The sequence below is a fragment of the Saccopteryx leptura genome, chromosome 1 (genome assembly GCF_036850995.1).
Source record: "Saccopteryx leptura isolate mSacLep1 chromosome 1, mSacLep1_pri_phased_curated, whole genome shotgun sequence".
Taxonomy (NCBI): Eukaryota; Metazoa; Chordata; class Mammalia; order Chiroptera; family Emballonuridae; genus Saccopteryx; species Saccopteryx leptura.
This window is the reverse complement of record NC_089503.1, coordinates 165,231,391-165,253,330: the sequence shown is the minus strand read 5'-3', so window position 1 is coordinate 165,253,330 and position 21,940 is coordinate 165,231,391. Positions and strand designations below refer to the sequence as shown.

At 39.6% G+C, this 21,940-nt stretch overlaps 1 protein-coding gene across 1 annotated transcript in view; it reads left to right on the top strand.

Annotated features, from left to right (window-relative positions):
* LOC136388158 (complement factor H-like) overlaps positions 1 to 15,442 on the top strand; it is a 62,011-nt gene extending 46,569 nt beyond the window's left edge. The window contains 2 exon segments of the mRNA XM_066360135.1: positions 14,408 to 14,590; positions 15,021 to 15,442. Coding sequence (XP_066216232.1) covers positions 14,408 to 14,590; positions 15,021 to 15,223 — 386 coding nt within the window. The 3' untranslated portion in view covers positions 15,224 to 15,442.
* Positions 15,443 to 21,940: the final 6,498 nt, after the last annotated feature.

Below are 21,940 nucleotides of genomic sequence, written 5' to 3'. Positions count from 1 at the left end.
TAAAGTCCATTTTGTCTGATATAAGTATTGCTACCCCAGCTTTTTTTTCATTTCCATTTGCATGAAATATTTTTTTCCATCCTTTTATCTTTAGTCTGTGTGTATCTTTTGATTTAAGGTATGTCTCTTGTAGACAGCATATGTATGGGTCCTGTTTTCTTATCCACACAGCCACCCTATGTCTCTTGATCGGATCACTTAATCCATTAACATTTAAGGTTATTACTGATATGTAATTGTTTATTGCCATTTTTTTCTTTACAACTGTATTCCTCTTTTGCTATATTCTTTTTTTTCCCTTTGATCTGTTTACAAAAGGTCCCTTAGCATTTCTTGCAGCCTTGGTTTGGTTGCAGTGAATTCCTTGAGTTTTTTTTTTTTTTTTTTTTTTGTCTGTAAAGCTTTTTATTTCTCCTTCAATTTTAAATGATAGCCTTGCTGGATAAAGTAGTCTTGGTTGTAGGTTCTTGTTCTGCATTACTTTGAATATTTCTTGCCATTCCCTTCTGGCCTCAAGTGTTTCTGTTTAGAAGTCAGAAGTCATCCTTATGGGGGCTCCTTTGTAGGTGATAGTCTTTTTTTTCCTAGCAGCTTTTAATATTTTCTCTTTATCATTTAGCTTTGATATTTTAATTATGATGTGTCTGGTGTTGGTTTCTTTGGGTTTCTCCTTAATGGAGTTCTCTGTGCTTCCTGAACATGTGAAATGTTTTCCTGCCTTAATTGGGGGAAGTTTTCCGCTATGATTTGTTTGAACAAAGTCTTTATCCTTTGTTCTTTCTCTTCTTCTTCAGGAACCCCTATGATGCGGATGTTATTTCTCTTCATGTTGTCACAGAGCTCTCTTAGAGTTTCCTCAGACTTTTTGAGTCTCTTTTCTTTTTTCTGCTCTGCTTCATGCCTTTATTTATCGTGTCTTCTAACTCGCTGATTTGATTCTCTGCTTCATTCATCCTGCTTTTAATTCCTTCCATTGTATTCTTTATTTCAGATATTGTATTTGTCAATTCTGAATGATTCTTTTTTATTATTTCAATGTCCTTTTTTATATTTCTTATCTCTTTCTTTAGGTTTTCGTAATGGCCATCTATGGTTGTTCTAATATCTTTGAGCATCCTAACAATCGTAATTTTAAACTCTGCATCTGGTAATTTGGTTATATCTGATTCACTTAGGTCCTTTTCTGGGGATTTCTCTTGGTTTATTTGTGTTGTATTTCTCTGCCTCTGCATTTTCTCTTCACGGGAGTGGCTGTGATCACGTGCTCGGGTGCACAAGTGTTGGTGGCCTTGGCCTTTGCCCCGCCCCCGTGTGTGACATTATGCTCGGTCCTGAGGGCACTGGCGAGCACCTTTGCTCAGCTGCGGGGGGTCTCTGCCTGTTTTCAGGCTTTCTCCCTGCCCTTGCAGGAGGAGCCCACTCGAGGAATGGCTGCTAGCCTTGGCTCTACCACCAGGCAGGACTGCGTGCCCAAGCTCAGCTCAGTAGCGGAACTCCACCTCTTCTGGGCTTTTGGCTCCACCCCCGCGGGAGAAGCCGGCTACCAAGTCAGACCACAAGCCTGGGTTGTGCAGGCAGGGCAAGGCTGTGCTCCTGTGCCCTTGCTCAGGGGCTGGTCTCCACCCTTTCCGGGGTTCCTGCCCTTCTCCCACAGGCTGGATTACAGGCTGCCGGCAGCAGAGTTTGTGACCGCTTTTGCATGCCCCCTTCCCCAGCCGGGCAAGATTGAGCTCACACCTGAGCCCAGTGGTGGCCAGCCGGCTTCTGCCCATGCCAGCAGAACCGCGCTTTTGTCTCCCGCTGCCGCCCACCCTTGGGCGAGCCCTCAGCCACGTGGGTGGGAACGTTGCAGCTCGGACCCTAAGACTCACTCCTGTAGAGCCAAAAGCTCCTTCCTTCTATGCGACTCTGCTCTGAGTGCCTCTGGGGAGCTTGTTTGGCTGCTCTCCTGCTTCCCTTTTCTGATATTGCTGTTTCCAGGGGAAATATTCACTTCAGCTTTGGGGAGTGACTCGTCCCAGGGGTTAGGGTGGCTATCTCCCAAAATGTTTCTCCCTGTGCCTCCTAGATTATACTCTCTTCCTGTTACTCTGGTCCTCTCCTCTCTCCCCATCCCCAGGAGCCCTGGGTGAGTGGTTGTGAGAGTGATGTTCTACGCGGTCCCTTTAAGAAGGATCCTGGGTCTGAGAAATCAGACTCTTTCTCACAAACAGTATCCTGACTTGTTTCCAGCTAAAGACTATCCTTACACCTCTTCTGGGCTCTAGGGCTGCAGGCTGGGGCTTTTTTCCTGGGGCTCAGGACCCTTCCCCCTCTGCTAAACTCACTTCCCGCCAAGCGAGTCTCTCCCTGCTGCCGTTTGCTCCAGGGAGCTGGGCAGCCCTCTCCGCATTTCCACTTTTCCTACCAGTCTCGGTGTCACTTCTTCAGTGTTCCTCTGCCCCTCACCATCTGTCCCTCTCTCTCCCCTTTCCACTTGAAAGATAAGCCGGTCCTTTCAACACACCTCGTTCCCTGGTCACCAGGCAAGTGGCTATGAGCAGTATTTTCTGCTTTTTTTTCTGGAGTGAGAGCCCCTCTGGGCTCTCAGCCTCACCCCCTCCTCCCTCCATTCCTGTAAGCAGAGGAGATTCAGGTGCTCCCTACCAGGTTTGTTGTGGCTTCTTTTATGCTCCTTGGTTTTTGAGAGCTGTTCTTGTAGTCCAGAGTTGTTTTTTCATGCTGATTGTTCCTAAATTGATTTGTATTCAAGTTTGGTGGTGAGAGCTGGGATCTGTGTGTCTGCCTACTCTGCTGCCATCTTCAGGTCCCCCAAGAATATCTTTATTTCACACTTTAATCCTAATGGATGGTAGCACAGGGTATAGAATTTTGTGTTGACAGGTTTTTTTATTCCAGAACTTGTCAAATTCTGTCCCACTAGCTAGATCAATGGTCACAGCTGTGACCCCATTGACATTATTTTATTTTCTGATAATAAAAATTGTTATAGAAACATCTAAGTCATTGTAATAGTTCCCAGGTAACCATTTTATGAAAATATTAATGAACTGATAAATATTAGACTCAGTTTATGAATATTAGACACATTTAAGTTTGAAGTTATTTTAGTCAAAGTTACATTTTTAATTAAGAAATATTTGACTATCTTGGATAAATAATAATTTTAATATAGTCCATTATTGATCTGCCCCCCCAGGTAGGTAATATTTATGTTGTTCTATACTTATTCCTTCAGTTTTAGGATCTTAAACCATACAGTTCCTTATGATACTTATCAGAGTACTTTATGTTTTATTTTTTCATTGTATTTATTAGAGTACATGACCCACTGACATTTAAATTCTTTTGTCCATATGAGTATTACATAATGACTACCTACCTGTTTTTGAGATTTTATTCTTTTCAGGTTTTCAGCAGTTAGGGGATGGTGGATCCTGGTATAAATGTCTCTGGTTTTCTCCTGTTTGAAGTTCACTCATATTTATTATGTGTCAGTTGAAGCCTTATGCTGTGTTGAAATTTTCATGCACTATTTCTTGAATGTTGTTTTCATTTTTTAGCCCTTTCTTTTCTCTTTATGGATCTCCAATTTTTGCCATCTTCCCACTGCTCCCTGTAGCTCTCTATTTTTTGTTGGGGTCCATTTTCAAAGTGAGTAACTTATATTGTTCTTTCTTAAAGATTAAGGATTTATGCTTCTGTCATTTGAAATCTATCTATCATTGAGCCCATCCGTGAGTTTTCCTTTAATTCTGTTACACATGTTTTCAGTTCTATGATCCCCTTCAGAGTGTTTGAAAGCCATGGTCCAGCCTGAAATGTGGTGGGACAGTGGATAAAGCATTGACTTGAAACACTGAGGTCGCTGGTTGAAAACCCTTGGCTTGCCTGGTCAAGGCACATATGGGAGTTCATTTATCCTGCTCCTCCCTTCTCTCTCTCTCTCTCTCTCTCCCTCTCTCTCCTCTCTAAAATAAATGAATAAGATCTTAAAAACAAACAAACAAAGATACAAAGAAACTAAAGCCATGGCCCAATAATTTAAACTGTGTGTCATTTCAGTGTTTTCTTCCATAGTTTGTCTTTGCTCCTTTGAGACTTTTCTGAACCTCAGTATGATGGATCTTCAATTGTATTCTGCACATTTTGGGTATTATGTATTGAAACTCTGCCTCTTTTTTTTTTAGTGAGAGGAGGGGTGGCAGAGAGACAGACTCCCGCATGAGCCCTGACTGGGACCCACCCAGGAAACCCATTAGGGGACAATAATCTGCCCATCTGGGGCCCTTGCAACAATGCAACTAGACATTTATTTCTTTTAACAACTGAGTTGGAGGTCATGGAGCCATCCTCAGCATCCAGGGCCAACTCACTCCAATAGAGCCACGGTTGCAGGAGGGGAGGAGAAGAGAGAGAAAAAGAGAGAAAGAAATGAGAGGAGGTGGGATAGAGAAGCAGATGCAGGTTTATCCTGTGTGTCCTGACTGGGAATGGAACCCAGAACAATTGCATGCCTTCTGATGCTCTACTGCTGAGGCAATAGGCCAGCGCCAAGACTCTGACTTTCATCCTATATATATCAGAACTGCTTCAATACCTGTGCAAGGGGAAAGTTGAGACTTCCCACAGGGCCTCACTGAGAGCACAGGAAATGAAAGAGGTCAATTGTCCCCTCAGGTTGTCAGAGGATGTCTAAGTTCCTCACTGGCCTGTTGTTGATCAGTGTGGGTAGGGGTTGGTCTTAGGTTTATTCTCCAGAATTCCTTTATTGAGTAAGAGGATTATAGCATAGAATTTTTTTCTTGAAAATGCTGCTCTTTTTCTGGACTTTTGACTAAACAGGGAAGACTCTAGTTGGGTTTTTTTTCCTTCCCACTAACTTGATACTATTTCTGTGACTCCATCTTCATCAGTACACAGTCCAGGACACACAGAAGACAAGATTGAAACCTACATTCACTGCAGTGACTCTGAACCAGATTGACTTCTCCGCAACTCTTAGTTTCTTATGTTTGTTTTTACAACACATTCTGGTCTTTTAGTTACACATGACAGAAGGAACAAGCAGAAATATTGCTATCTTATCTGGTCCACCACAGAAACTTAGAAAATACATTTCACATTACACCAATTTGTAAATCTTTGATTTTATTTGACAAGTTGATATTCTTTTGTAAATAAAAATGGAAATCAATAAAAAATGGCAAAAGTTCCAGTAGACACTGCAGTATGTTGTATATAATAATAAGAAATTTCCTTTATCTTAGATACCCACCTGTCTAGCATTACTCATTAACTACACCATTTTCTAAATACCACAATGCTGTAAGGCTGACATATCTGTTAACATTTACCATAACTTTAAGACTGTTTTAATTTAATTTTTTCTGGTCATTTTTGTTCAGTATTATTTTGTATTGGTTTCAGTTGTACAATAGAGTGGCTAGACAATCATGTACTTTACAAAGTGTCACCCTGATGTTTCTAGTACCTACCTGGCACCAACTGTAGTTAGTACAATATTGTTGACTGAACTTCTTTTACTGTACTTTACATCCCCATGACTTTATGCTAATTTCCAATCAATATTCCCAATCCCAGCACCTTTGGCCTCTAGCTCCCAACCATCAGTTTCTCTGAGAGCTGTCAGTCTTCTCTGTATCAGTGACTCTGGTTCTGTTTTATTTGTTGATTTATTTTGCTCTGGAGATTCCCCATAGAAGTAAAATCATATGTTATTTGTGTGTCTCTGACTGACTTGTTTATCTAGCCTGTACCCTCTAGGTTCATCCATGTTGTCACAAGTGATAAGATTTATTTCTTTTTTATAGCCAACTAGTACTCCGTTGCATATATAGACCACCGCTTTTTTATCCACTTGTCCATTGAGGAGTACTTGGGCTGCTTCCAAATGTCGGCTATTGTAAATAACACTACAGTGCAAAGCAGGGTGAATAAATGCTTTGAAATTGGTGTTCTGGTTTTCTTGGAATATATATCCAAAAGTGAAATCTCTGGATCATAAGGCAGCTTCATGTTTTTAAACTAACCATCACATCAGATTCGACAACAGCTGCTCCAGTCTGCCCTTCCAACAACAGGGCACAACCATTCAAAAGGGCTTCATATTTTTTTCCTCAGTTTAAGTGATGAAAATGACTTCAGTGAATCATACTGTCTTCTAAAACTGTGTCTTAATAGGACCTATAGTGCTATATTTGTATTAGCTTTATTATAAATTGTGTTTTAATATTGATCTCTCTCTTTTTTTTTTATTGTATTTATTTTTTAATGGGGTGACATCAGTAAATCAAGATACATATATTCAAAGATAACATGTCCAGGTTATCTTAAAGTTCAATTAGGTTGCATACCCATCACCCAAAGTCAGATTGTCCTGTCACCCTCTATCTAGTTCTCTTTGTGCCCCTCCCCCTCCCCCTTCCCTCTCCCTCTCCTCCCTCCCCCCGTAACCACCACACTCTTATCAATGTCTCTTGGTCTCACTTTTATGTCCCATCTATGTATGGAAAAATGCAGTTCCTGGTTTTTTCTGATTTACTTATTTCACTCCGTATAATGTTGTCAAGGTCCCACCATTTTGCTATAAATGATCCGATGTCATCATTTCTTATGGCTGAGTAGTATTCCATGGTGTATATGTGCCACATCTTCTTTATCCAGTCATCTATTGATGGGCTTTTTGGTTGTTTCCATGTCCTGGCCACTGTGAACAATGCTGCAATGAACATGGGGCTGCATGTGTCTTTACAAGTCAATGTTTCTGAGTTTTGGGGGTATATACCCAGTAGAGGGATTGCTGGGTCATAAGGTAGTTCTATTTTCAGTTTTTTGAGGAACCACCATACTTTCTTCCATAATGGTTGTACTACTTTACATTCCCACCAACAGTGGATGAGGGTTCCTTTTTCTCCACAACCTCTCCAACATTTGCTATTACCTGTCTTGTTAATAATAGCTAATCTAACAGGTGTGAGGTGGTATCTCATTGCAGTTTTGATTTGCATTTCTCTAATAACTAAAGAAGATGAGCATCTTTTCATATATCTGTTGGCCATCTGTATTTCTTCCTGGGAGAAGTGTCTGTTCATATCCTCTTCCCATTTTTTTATTGGATTGTTTGTTTGTTTGTCGTTGAGTTTTATGAGTTCTTTGTATATTTTGGATATTAGGCCCTTATCTGAGCAGGTGCTTAAAAATATCATTTCCCAATTAGTTGGCTGTCTGTTTATCTTGTTATCAATTTCTCTTGCTGAACAAAAACTTCTTAGTCTGATGTAGTCCCATTCATTAATTTTTGCTTTCACTTCTCTTGCCTGTGGAGTCAAATTCATAAAATGCTCTTTAAAGCCCAGGTCCATGAGTTTGGTACCTATGTCTTCTTCTATGTACTTAATTGTTTCAGGTCTTATGTTTAGATCTTTGATCCATTTTGAGTTAATTTTAGTACAGGGGGACAAACTGTAGTCCAGCTTCATTCTTTTGCATGTGACTTTCCAGTTTTCCCAGCACCATTTGTTGAAGAGGCTTTCTTTTCTCCATTGTGTGTTGTTGGCCCCTTTATCAAAAATTATTTGACTATATATATGTGATTTTATTTCTGGGCTTTCTATTCTGTTCCATTGGTCTGAGTGTCTATTTTTCTGCCAATACCATGCTGTTTTGATTGTCGTGGCCCTATAATAGAGTTTGAAGTCAGGTATTGTAATGCCCCCAGCTTCATTCCTTTTCTTTAGGATTGCTTTGGCTATTCGGGGCTTTTTATAGTTCCATATAAATCTGATGATTTTTTGCTCCATTTCTTTAAAAAATGTCATGGAATTTTGATGGGAATTGCATTAAATTTGTATATAGCTTTGGGTAATATGGCATCTTGATTATATTTATTCTACCTAACCAAGAACAAGGAATATTCTTCCATCTCATAATGTCTTTTTCGATTTCCCTTAACAATGGTTTATAGTTTTCATTGTATAAGTCCTTTACATTCTTTGTTATGTTTATTCCTAGGTATTTTATTTTTTTTGTTGCAATCGTGAAGGGGATTATTCTTTTGAGTTCATTCTCAAATGTTTCATTGTTGGCATATAGAAAGGTTATTGACTTCTGTATGTTAATTTTGTATCCTGAGACCTTACTGTATTGGCTTATTTTTTCTAGAAGTCTTTTTGTGGATTCTTTGGGGTTTTCGATGTATAGGATCATATCATCTGCAAAAAGTGATACCTTTACTTCTTCTTTTCCGATATGGATGCCTTTTATTTCTTTGTCTTGTCTGATTGCTGTGGCAAGAACCTCTAGTACCACATTAAATAAGAGTGGAGAGAGTGGACAACCCTGTCTTGTTCCTGATTTAAGGGGGAAAGCCTTCAGTTTTGTGCCATTTAGTATGATGTTAGCTGATGGTTTATCATATATGGCCTTTATCATGTTGAGATATTTTCCTTCTATACCCATTTTGTTGAGAGTCTTAAACATAAAATTGTGTTGTATTTTATCAAAAGCCTTTTCTGCATCTATTGATAATATCATGTGATTCTTGTTCTTTGTTTTGTTGATATGGTGTATTATGTTGACCGTTTTACGTATGTTGAACCACCCTTGAGATTCTGGGATGAATCCCACTTGATCATGATGTATTATTTTTTTAATATGTTGTTGTATTCGATTTGCTAGTATTTTGTTTAGTATTTTAGCATCTGTATTCATTAGAGATATTGGTCTGTAGTTTTCTTTTTTTGTGCCATCCTTGCCTGGTTTAGGTATAAGGGTTATGTTGGCCTCATAAAATGTGTTTGGAAGTATTGCTTCTTCTTCAATTTTTTGGAAGACTTTCTGTAGAATAGGAACCAAGTCTTCTTTGAAGGTTTGATAAAATTCGCTGGTATAGCCGTCTGGGCCTGGACTTTTATTTTTGGGGAGGTTTTTAATGGTTTTTTCTATTTCTTTTCTACTAATAGGTCTGTTTAGGCTTTCTGCTTCTTCTTGACTCAGTCTAGGAAGGTTGTATTGTTCTAGGAATTTATCCATTTCTTCTAGGTTGTTGAATTTATTGGCATAAAGTTTTTCATAGTATTCTACAATAATTCTTTGTATATCTACGATGTCTGTGGTGATTTCTCCTCTTTCATTTTGGATTTTGTTTATATGAGTTCTTTCTCTTTTTTCCTTGGTAAGTCTTGCCAAGGGTTTGTCAATTTTGTTGATTTTTTCAAAGAACCAGCTCCTTGTTCTATTAATTTTTTCTATAGTTTTTCTGTTCTCTATTTCATTTATTTCTGCTCTGATTTTTATTATCTCCTTTCTTCGGCTGGTTTTGGGTTGTCTTTGTTCTTCTTTTTCTAGTTCCTTAAGGTGGGAAGTTAAGTGGTTCACTTGGGCTCTCTCTTGATTGTTCATATATGCCTGAAGTGATATGAACTTCCCTCTTATCACTGCTTTTGCTGCATCCCATAGATTCTGATATGTCGTATTGTCATTTTCATTAGTCTGTATATATCTTTTGATCTCTGCACTTATTTCTTCTTTGACCCATTCATTCTTTAAAAGTATGTTGTTTAGTTTCCACATTTTTGTGGGATTTTTTCCCTCTTTTTTGCTGTTGAATTCTAGTTTCAAGGCTTTATGATCAGAAAATATGCTTGGTACAACTTCAATTTTTCTGAATTTGCTGATGTTGTTTTTGTGGCCAACATATGGTCAATTCTTGAGAATGATCCATGTACACTGGAGAAAAATGTATACTCAGTCACTTTGGAATGAAATGTCCTGTAAATGTCTATCATATCCAGGTGCTCTAGTGTTTTGTTTAAGGCCACTATGTCTTTGTTGATTTTCTGTTTGGATGACCGATCTAGAGCCGTCAGCGGTGTATTGAGGTCTCCAAGTATGATTGTGTTTTTGTCAGATTTTGTTTTAAGGTCAATAAGTAGCTGTCTTATATATTTTGGTGCTCCTTGGTTTGGTGCATATATATTAAGAAGTGTTATGTCTTCTTGATTCAGTGTCCCCTTAGCCATTATGAAATGGCCATTTTTGTCTCTGAGTACTTTTGCTGTCTTGTAGTCAGCATCATCAGATATGAGTATTGCTATGCCTGCTTTTTTGTGGATGTTATTTGCTTGGAGTATTGTTTTCCAGCCTTTCACTTTGAATTTGTTTTTATCCTTGTTACTTAGATGAGTTTCTTGTAGGCAGCATACAGTTGGATTTTCTTTTTTGATCCATTCGGCTACTCTGTGCCTTTTTATTGGTGAGTTTAATCCATTTACATTTAGTGTAATTATTGACACTTGTGAGTTCCTCATTGCCATTTTATAGATTGCTTTCTGTTAGTTTTGTGCCTTGTTTGATTCTTCTCTTTCGTTTTTTTATCTTTTGTTTTTATTTGGTTGTGTTCCATACATCTTTCCTCTGTTGCTATCTTTTGTAAATCATGTGCTTCTGTGGTGGTGTTTTCAATGATGGTTACCATTAAGTACTGAAAAGGGTTCCTACCCTGTTCATTGTAGTGCACTATTTTGTGAGTACTTTTGCCCTCCATCACCCTTTGCTACTGTTAATCTTCATCCTCTCCCCCCTTTCTTATTGTTGTCACAGTTTAAAGTTGGTTTTGTTATGTTCTTCTTGGAGCTTTTACTTGTGGCTTTGTTGTTGTTGTTTTTTTATTCTTTGTATCTGATTGGAGAACCCCCTTTAGTATTTCCTGGAGTGGGGGTTTTCTGGTGATAAATTCTCTCATCTTTTCTGTATCTGTGAATGTTTTTATTTCTCCTTCATATTTGAAGGATAGCTTTGATGGGTATAGTATTCGTGGCTGAAAGTTCCTCTCTTTCAAGACTTTAAATATTGGGGTCCACTCTCTTCTAGCTTGTAGAGTTTCTGTTGAGAAATCTGATGATAATCTAATGGGCCTTCCTTTATATGTTGTATTCTTCTTTTCCCTGGCTGCCTTGAGAATTTTTTCTTTGCAGTTGGTTCGTGCCAATTTTATTATGATGTGCCTTGAAGTAGGTTTGTTGGGGTTAAGAAAACTTGGAGTTCTGTTTGCTTCTAGAATTTGAGGTTTTAGTTCTTTCCACAGGCTTGGGAAGTTCTCATCTATTATTTGTTTGAGTATGTTCTCCATTCCATTTTCTCTCTCTTCTCCCTCTGATATACCTATTATTCTTATGTTATTCTTTTTGATGGAGTCAGATAATTCCTGTAGGGCTATCTCATTTTTTTTAATTTTTAAATCTCTTTCTTCTTCTCTTTGTTGAGCCTCAAGTTGCTTGTCTTCTATTTTGCTAATCCTCTCTTCTATCTGGCCTGTTCTATTAGCTAAGCTTGTTACCTCATTTTTCAGCTCATGAATTGAGTTTTTCATCTCTGATTGATTTGTTTTTATAGTTTCAATTTCCTTGGAGATATACTCTTTGTGTTCATCGAGTTGTTTTCTGAGCTCCCTAAATTGCCTTTCTGTGTTTTCTTGTATATCTCTGAGTATTTTTAGGATTTCTATTTTAAATTCTCTGTTGTTTAACTCCAAGGTTTCCAATATCTTAAATTTTTTCTCCATAGATTTTTCCTCATCTCTCTGTGTTACCTCTCTTTCTTTTGTATCCATGATATTCGATTTTCTCTTCTTTAATGGCATCTGAGGGTGGTTTTCTTGATAGTATTAATGAGATTTTATAAGGAATAAAAGGATAAAAAAATAAAAATAAAAAAAAATTGCGTGTTTTTTTTAAAAAATTAATCATTAAATAAAGAAAAATAAAATAAGATAAAAATTTGAGGACAAAAAAGGAATAATTCTTTCCCCTCCTTTTTTCCCTCTCCTCTCCTCTCCCCTCTTTTTTGAGAAAATCTTGTGATGAACTGTAAATTATATTGTACTAGATAGAACAAACAATACCTGTGGCGGAGGGTCTGAATAGGGGTAAAGGAAAAAGACAAAAAAGAAAAAAAAATAAAAGAAAAAAATATTTATATATAAAAAAGGGGGGGAGCAGTATAGACCCACAAAAAGCAAATTAGGAAAAAATTTGGGTCAAGAATAAAATGATTTGCTTTTAGGTGTTGGCTGACTCAGAGTTATGATGAGAGGAATAAGAGGGAAACAGGAAAAAGGGGTGGAAAATTAAAAAATTACTATTGTATTTAGTGGAACAAGAACTAGATAAAATGGAGAGCCAGGGATGGGAGCACTGCTAATATGTTAAAAAGGTGAAGTAAAAACCCTCCAAAATGCCACAAATTTAAGTTTGAGTCCCAGATAAGATAATTTGTTCGTTATTGAGGTTTGAATGAGAGAAGACGTAAAGGAGAGAGGAAGAGACTAATATAGAGGGAGAAAAGAGAGAGAGAGAGAGAGAGAGAGAGAGAGAGAGAGAGAGAAAAGATGGAACCACTTAAAGAAGAAAAAAGAAAAAGGAGGAGAGAGAAAGAGAGAGTTAGGGGTTTTGGATTGCAACCCTCATAGAGAGAAAGGAGAAGGAAAGAAAAGATAATGGGAGATGTAACACTTATGGGTAGTGTAGTTCAAAGAGAGGCGAGAGTAAGACTGAAAGAGAATTAAATGACCAAATTGGAATAAAAAAAAAATCAAGTATAAAGAAAAGAGACACAGACGAACAAATATAATAAAATGGGATAGGTTATAAAGTCTGCAGATTATTCTTGATTTTGAGAGGTTGTTGTCTTGCTTTTTCTTTTCTGTCTTTCTGGTCGGTGACTTTGTACCCCGGGTTCTGCCCCTGTGGCACGCTCTGGAAGAGGTTTGCAGTTGATAATTCTCTATGGCGATGTCATGTATTGGGCTTCAGTCTCGTTGGCAGTCAAGGCTCATTAGTGTTTATAGGCTCCAACAGTGAGAGGATCTCTCACTGTAAGAGTGTTCCTGGAGCCTCTCTCCTAGTCTTTTCCTTCCACAATTAGAAGCCTGATAATCCAGCTATGGGGTTGCTGCTGCCTCTGCCTGGATAGTAAGAGTCTCAAAGAGCTGGCAACTCCCCACTCTATTCCCACTCAGCACAGGGCTCTGAGTAAGGCTCAGTCAGTCAGAGCTGCTAGCATAATCAGGCGTGGCTTCCTCCCACTCAAAGACCTCTGGCTCTGCCCCTCTGTGGGATAACTCGAGTGCCCACTCCTGAGGCGTTCGGTGGAATCTCTTGCCCACTCTCCGTGCGCACCCACCAGGATGTCAGACCAGACAGGTCACACTTCGAGTGAAATCCCTACCCACACGGAGAAGATCGAGCTTTGGAATTGGCTTTCGCTCTATCCCCGTGCGGCTTTCCCAAGGGGCTAGGGCTGCCTGAGATTCTGTTCCTGGCCCACTCACAGACCTCTGACTCTGCTTCTCTGAGGGAAAACACGGGCGCCCACCCCTGAGGAGTTCGGAGGGATCTCCTGCACACTCTCCGTGCGTGCGCGCTGACCAGATTCTGAGTCTCAGGTGGGACGCCTCTCACTCCGAGAAAGCCCTCTGCCCACACGGAAAAGTTACTGGGTTGGAATTGGCTTTCGCTCTGTCCCCGTGCTGCTTTCCCAAGGCGCTGGGTCTTCCGCTCCTGGCCCGCTCACAGGCCTCTGACTCTGCTCCTCTGAGGGAAAACACGAGTGCCCACCCCTGAGGAGTTCGGGGGAATCTCCTGCACACTCTCCGTGCGTGGGCGCTGACCAGATTCTGAGTCTCAGGCGGGACGCCTCTCGCTCCGAGAAAGCCCTCCTCCCACACAGAAAAGTTCCGCCTTTGGAGTTGGCTCCAGCTCCCTCCCCGTGCCCGGTCCCCTCAGGGCGATGGGGCTCCTAGGAGATGCTGCTTTTTGCCCTCACAGAGGCCTCTGACTCTGCTTCTCTGTGGGTTAGCACGGGCTGCGCCCACCCCTGAAGTGTTCGTAGGAATCTCTTGCCCACTAACCCCGCGCGCGCCAGCCAGGAGATGCGGAAAATGGCTGTCCCACTTGTCTTTCTTTGTCTGGGTTTGGCGCGCGTGTTAGCTTGAATTGCCCAGGTTTTTCCACGGCTTGGATCTCCGTGCCACAGCCTGGTTTGGCTGTTTGTACCGCGGTCTGGATCTATTCACTCCCTATGCCCGCCTTAGTTTCTATATTCTCAGTTCTCAGTGAAAGCCATCCTGTTTGGATTAGAGAGGAAGGCGGAGCATTTCTTACTCCTTATTTCCCCCGGGGTTTGACCATATATTTAGCCAATCTTTCACTCGATCCTACCTTTGGGTGTGTTGTGAAGCATCTGAAGACTCCAAGGATAGGTTTTTCTGTTTCTGGTTGAAGAACTTGTTGAGTTTATGGGGAGATTTTCGGTATCGCTTCCTACCGCGCCATCACTGTGACGGGGCAGCTGATCTCTCTTTAAATCAAATAATATCTCTTTATAGAATCTAGAGGCAAATGTGGACCCCCTCCACCTATTGACAATGGAGATATTACCACATTCCCATTAATGGCCTATGCCCCAGGGTCATGGGTTGACTATCAATGCCGGAACTATTATGAACTTCAGGGAAGTAGGAAAGTAATATGTCGTGATGGAAAGTGGTCAGAACCCCCAAAATGCTTAGGTAAGTCCTTTAATATTCTCATGGATATTGAGAAAATCAATGTAATGGGCATATTTTGCTATTTGCAATAAATATTTTATGAAATAAAAAACAATTCTATGGAATTCTTGACTACCAAATATTAATAATGAAGAAATAAAATTTAAAAACTTTTTAAGCAACTCTAGCAGAAAAAAGTTTTTAATTTTTGCTTTTCATGTTATTGACATTATGAACTTTAACATTTATCACACTTTAGACTTAGACGTTTTACCTCAGAAATCATGTAAAATGTTTTACATTTACAGGACAGTTTCTCAATGAGTTGGTGTGGAAAGGTTTTGAGAATAAATTTATGCATCAGTGTAGAGGAATTTCCACAAAAATCTAAAATTCTGAGAAAAAAATTTGTATATTACTTAACATCTTATGTTTATGTTTTTACCTTCAGAAGCATGTGTAATATCAGAAGAAATGATGGGAAAACATAACATTGCATTGAGATGGAAATATGATAAAAAAATTTATTCCAAAACAGAAGATGAAATTGAGTTTATGTGTCAATATGGCTACCGTCCAGAGTCACCATGAACTGTATTTCGAGTTCGCTGTCTGGAAGGGAGAATGACGTACCCTACTTGTGTAAGAAGATAGTAGTTATATCGCAGTGTTAAAGTTAGAATATGCACATTCATTTAGATCTCTTTTATCATTAAACCCATTCTCTTAATTTACTTTTTTCAAGTACAGTTTAACTCATGTTTATTAATAGACAGAATTTGTGTAAACTATTATGTGGAAGATGTCATGATAGTCTGAGAGACCAACAAATCGCTTCTTAGCAGCATCTCATTAAAGTGTGGCAAAGCAAAATGCTCTGTGTCCTGTTACTGAACCGTCCAGGCTGGAACTTAGATACGTCAGGGCGGGGCTCACTCTGCTCACTACTCTCTTTGTTTTCTCTAAGCTTTCCCCCTAAATGCTGATGCACTTTGAGACTTTCCTTCTATGGCAATGCAAGAATTAAAAAAAGAAACGGTTATGCCCATCTTCAAGATAAAATTACTTCTACACATAAAAAACAATCGGTGTCATACCTGTGTTAGCAATAAGATGTAAGAAGTTATTAATTCATTTTATTTCTCTATCAATAGCTAAACATACTACCAAAATGATAAAATGCATGATCTTCTACAAAATGTCCATGTGGCCCCTGAACAGATCTATCTTCAGGATCTGACAAATCGCAACACTCAACATCCCAAAGCTCTGGCTATCTCTACTGTCCCCAGAGTATTGTCAACCAGGGCCTGTGTGTCTTCCTGCACCATTTACCATTTCCTGCACCATGACCCATTTACCAGGTTCCCAAGGAAATAGCATTAGCAGGAAAACTCTGGGTATTGTCCTACCAAGTAAAGAAGAAACAGATTTGTGGAAACTCAGAGTCACCTTGTAGGGAACACCCCTGGGTCTGTGAACTTCAGAGTCATTGACACGACGCTGTTGAGGCTTCCTCTGTCTTTGCTTTTGCACGAGTGGACAGTTGCATCGTTCAGTAAGATTATTACATGGCTTTTCCCAGACCTGCTGGCCACATTTCTGAACAATGGGAAGAATGGGCACATTGGTTCCCTGACAAGCCCCACTCGGGCTGTGGGGGTAGGGACGGCACCAAAAGCCCAAAGACCCGCCTCTCCAGGAATAAACCAAAGTTTTCTTCCATGAAGGTTACTCTAGGACAGGTGCGGAGGTGAAAATTCCTGCCACAGCCCCAACAACTTGCCTATTTGGCTTGTGAAGAAACCACGTCTGGGAGAGAAACCGAGGAGCACAGACAGCTTATCCATATGGGGCCACCATCGTGCCTGTTCCCCCAGAGATGTTTCACAACCTGAGAAAACTGGTCCACCTCCTGTGACATCTGAGAACACAAGATAGGCAGCTCTGAGGAGACAAAGGCTACTGTCTCCCTCCTTGTTGGGAAAGACCAGCTGCAGCACTTTCCTCTGAGTGACAAGGTGGTCAGGACTCCCACACTGTCCTCTCTCTGGGGGACATCTCCTCTGCAGCCCCGTGTAATCACTTCGTTTGCAGGGACCTCAGCCACCTCTTCCCTCCACCAGAAATCACATTGGCCCATCCCATGGTGACATTATGCCCACTGAGCCCAGGGAGCAAGAAAGAGCAACGAGTCTAGACTTACTGGTAAGACATTCGCATTCTGATGGTGAGGACAAACCCAGCAAATGTCTAAGTGCCTGCTAATCAGGGACATCACTACAGACTGAAGGTGCAGGGCAACTGCAATAAGTCTTTTAAGCTGAGACACACAACAAAGTTCCCCACAACAACAGCAACAAAAATGTGTGAACACTCACTGTGCCTCTTGAAGCTTTGGGGGCAGCTTCATCCCCATTGGAAGTGCAACTTGGTCCATTTATCAGTGGTTCCCAAAGGTGTTGGTGTGACTGAGGCGCAGAAGGGAAGGCAGCTGGGTCCCAGGTCCAGGCCGCCAACGTGGACTTTTCAACTCCGGCCCCGGACCCAGTGGATCCAATGGTGCTGGAGTGACAGCGGACTTAAGCACACAGTCTGGATCCTGCCACGGTACCCTGTAGGCGAGTCACACGCTGACCTTGAAAAAGACTCTTTCATTGTCTTTGAGAAACTGCTTTGCATCAGTCGCAAGGCTCTAGCCAAGGCCGAAACCTTGACATGGGTCAAGTTTCATGTTGTTTACTGAACCAACTCCCAACTGTTATCTCACCATTTTCTGAGAAAACTCTCTTTCCCTCACTGCTTATTCTTATGCAAGAAGAGAGTGATCTGTGCGGGTATCTCTGGACTCCCTTCCTCCCACGGCCCAGGTGTTTCTCATTATGACACTTCCACTCGGTGATAAACACAGAGTATTTACTGTCAACCTAGATATTGAGAATTAAAATTCTTCCAGTGTGTTGTTTTTTCATGATGAATTTGTGAATCATTTTGTCAGTGATATATTTCTCTTTAATGAGGACAATTGAGTTTATTAAATTTATACCATAAATTAATTGGGAGAGAGGACTTCATCATGATATTGAATATTCCAATCCACAAATATCCTGTACTTTTTAATTTATTTGCCTTTAAATTTTTTCTCAACATTTTTTAAATCTTATTTTTATTAATTTTAATGCAGTGACATTGATAAATCAGGGTACATATGTTCTGAGAAAACATCTCCAGATTATTTTGACCTCTGACCATGCTGCATACACCTCACTCAAAGTCAAATCGTTCTCTGTCACCTTCTATCTGGTTTACTTTGTGCCCCTACCCTCCCCCCAACTCCCTCCCTCTCCTTCCTCGCCCCCTCCCCACCCCTCCACCCCACTCCCTGTTACCATCACATTCTTGTCCATGTCTCTGAGTCTCACTTTTATGTCCCATCTATGCCTGGGTTCATATAGTTCTTAGCTTTTTCTGATTTACTTATTTCATTCCGTATAATGTTATCAAGGTCCATCCACGTTATTGTAAATGATCCGATGTCATCATTTCTTATGGCTGAGTAGTATTCCATAGTATATATGTACCAAAGCTTTTTAATCCACTCGTCTTCTGATGGACACTTTGGCTGTTTCCAAATCTTCGCCACTGTGAACAATGCTGCTATAAACACGGGGGTGCATTTCTCCTTCTGGAACCGTTCTATGGTGTCCTTGTGGTGTATTCCTAAAAATGGGATGGCTGGGTCAAAGGCAGTTCGATTTTCAATTTTTTGAGGAATGTCCATACTGTTTTCCACAGAGGCTGCACCAGTCTGCATTCCCAACCAGCAGTGTAGGAGGGTTCCCTTTTCTCCACATCCTCGCCAGCACTTATTCTGTGTTGTTTTGTTGATGAGCGCCATTCTGACCTGTGTGAGGTGATATCTCATTGTGGTTTTAATTTGCATTTCTCTAATGATTAGTAATGTTGAGCATTTTTTCATATGTCTACTGGCCATCTGTATATCCTCTTTGGAGAAGTGTCTATTCATTTATTTTTCCCATTTTTGATTGGATTTTTTGTATTTCTGGTGTTGAGATTTACAAGTTCTTTATAAATTTTGGTTATTAACCCCTTATCAGACGTACTGTCAAATATATTCTGCCATTGTGTAGTTTGTCTTTTTATTCTGTTCTTATTGTCTTTGGCTGTGCAAAATCTTTTTAATTTGATATAGTGCCATTCGTTTATCCTGTCTTTTATTTCCCTTGCCCATGGAGATAAATCAGCAAATATATTGCTGTGAGAGATGTCGGAGAGCTTACTGCCTATGTTTTCTTCTAAGATGTTTATGGTTTCACGCCTTACATTTAAGCCTTTTATCCATTTTGAGTTTTTTTGTGAATGGTGTAAGTTGGTGATCTAGTTTCATATTTTGCAGGTTGCTGTCCAATTTTCCCAACAGATTTGTTAAAGAGGCTGTCTTTACTCCATTGTATTTCCTTACCTCCTTTGTCAAATATCAGTTATCCATAGAGCTGTGGGTTTATTTCTGGGTTCTCTGTTCTGTTCCATTGATCTATGTGCCTATTCTTATGCCAGTACCAGGCTGTTTTGAGTACAATGGCCTTGTAGTATAGCTTGATATCAGGAAGTGTGATACCTCCCCCTTTATTCTTCTTTTTGAAGATTGCTGAGGCTATTCATGTTCTCTTTTGGTTCCATATAAATTTTTGGAATATGTGTTCTATATCTATGAAGTATGTCATTGGTATTTTAATTGGTATTGCATTGAATTTATAAATTACTTTGGGTAATATAGACATTTTAATGATGTTTATTCTTCCTAACCATGAGCATGGTATATGCTTCCACCTGTTTGTATCTTCCTTGATTTCTTTTATCAATGTTTTATAATTTTCAGAGTAAAAGTCTTTAGTCTCCTTGGTTAAATGTCCTTGCAGGTACTTTATTTTTTTGGTTGTAATAGTGAAGGGGATTGTTTCCTCAATTTCTTTTTCTGACTGTTCATTGTTGGAGTATAAAAATGCCTCTGATTTCTGAGCATTAATTTTATATCCTGGCACCTTGCTGAATTCATTTATCAGGTCCAGTAGTTTTTTGACTGAGACTTTAGGATTTTCTATATACAATATCATATCATCTGCAAATAATGATAGCTTTACTTCTTTTCCAACTTGAATGCCTTTTATTTCTTTTTCTTGTCTGCTTGCTGTGGGTAGGCCTTCCAGGTCTATGTTGAATAAGAGTGGTGAAAGGGGGCACCCCTGCCTTGATCCTGATCTTAATGGGATTGCTTTTAATTTTTTCCCATTGAGTATGATGTTGGCTGTGGGTTTGTCATAGATGGCTTTTCTCATGTTGAGGTATGGTCCCTGTATTCCCACTTTGCTGAGAGTTTTGATCATGAATGGGTGCTGGATTTTGTCAAATGCTTTTTCTGCATCTATTGAAATTATCATGTGGTTTTTCTCCTTTCTTTTGTTTATGTGATGAATCACATTGATTGATTTGCGAATATTGTACTAGCCTTGTCTCCCCAGAATAAATCCCTCTTGATCATGGTGTATGATTTTTTCCATATATTGTTGGATTTGGTTTGCTAATATTTCGTTGAGGATTTTAGCATCTGTATTCATCAGGGATATTGGCCTATAATTTTCTTTCTTTGTGTTGTCTTTGCCTGGTTTTGGAATCAGAATTATGCTGGCCTCATAAAAGGAGCTTGGAAGTCTTCCTTCCTCTTGAAGTTTTTGAAATAGCTTGAGAAGGATAGGAGTTATTTCTTCTTTGAATATTTGGTAGAATTCACTTTTTTTTTTTTTTAAATAAATTTTTATTAATGGTAATGGGATGACATTAATAAATCAGGGTACATATATTCAAAGAAAACATGTCTAGGTTATTTTGTCATTAAATTATGTTGCATACCCCTCGCCCAAAGTCAGATTGTCCTTCGCCACCCTCTATCTAGTTCTCTGTGCCCCTCCCCCTCCCCCTAACTCTCCCCCTGTCCTCCCTCCCCCCATCCCTGGTAACCACCACACTCTTGTCCATGTCTCTTAGTCTCATTTTTATGTTCCACCAATGTATGGAATCATGTAGTTCTTGTTTTTTTCTGATTTACTTATTTCACTCCTTATAATGTTATCAAGATCCCACCATTTTGCTGTAAATGATCTGATGTCATCATTTCTTATGGCTGAGTAGTATTCCATAGTGTATATGTGCCACATCTTCTTTATCCAGTCTTCTATTGAAGGGCTTTTTGGTTGTTTCCATGTCTTGGCCACTGTGAACAGTGCTGCAATGAACATGGGGCTACATGTGTCTTCACATATCAATTTTTCTGAGGTTTTGGGGTATATACCCAGTAGAGGGATTGCTGGGTCATAAGGTAGTTCTATTTGCAGTTTTTTGAGGAACCACCATACTGTCCTCCATAATGGTTGTACTACTTTACAGTCCCACCAACAGTGAATGAGGGTTCCTTTTTCTCCACAGCCTCTCCAACATTTGCTATTACCCGTCTTGTTGATAATAGCTAATCGAACAGGTGTGAGGTGGTATCTCATTGTAGTTTTGATTTGCATTTCCCTAATAACTAAAGAAGATGAGCATCTTTTCATATATCTGTTGGCCATTTGTATCTCTTCCTGGGAGAAGTGTCTATTCATGTCCTCTTCCCATTTTTTTATTGGATTGTTTGTTTGTTTGTTGTTGAGTTTTATGAGTTCTTTGTAAATTTTGGATATTAGGCCCTTATCTGAGCTGTTGTTTGAAAATATCATTTCCCATTTAGTTGGCTGTCTGTTTATTTTGATATCAGTTTCTCCCACTGAGCAAAAACTTTTTATTCTGATGTAGTCCCATTCATTTATCTTTGCCTTCACTTCTCTTGCGATTGGAGTCAAGTTCATAAAATGTTCTTTAAAACCCAGGTCCATGAGTTTAGTACCTATGTCTTCTTCTATGTACTTTATTGTTTCAGGTCTTATATTTAGGTCTTTGATCCATTTTGAATTAATTTTAGTACACGGGGACAGGCTGTAGTCGAGTTTCATTCTTTTGCATGTGGCTTTCCAGTTTTCCCAACACCATTTGTTGAAGAGGCTTTCTTTTCTCCATTGTGTGTTGTTGGCCCCTTTATCAAAGATTATTTGACCATATATATGTGGTTTTATTTCTGGGCTTTCTATTCTGTTCCATTGGTCTGAGTGTCTATTTTTCTGCCAATACCATGCTGTTTTGATTATCGTGGCCCTATAATATAGTTTAAAGTCAGGTATTGTAATGCCCCCAGCTTCATTCTTTTTTCTTAGGATTGTTTTGGCTATTCGGGGTTTTTTATAGTTCCATATAAATCTGATGATT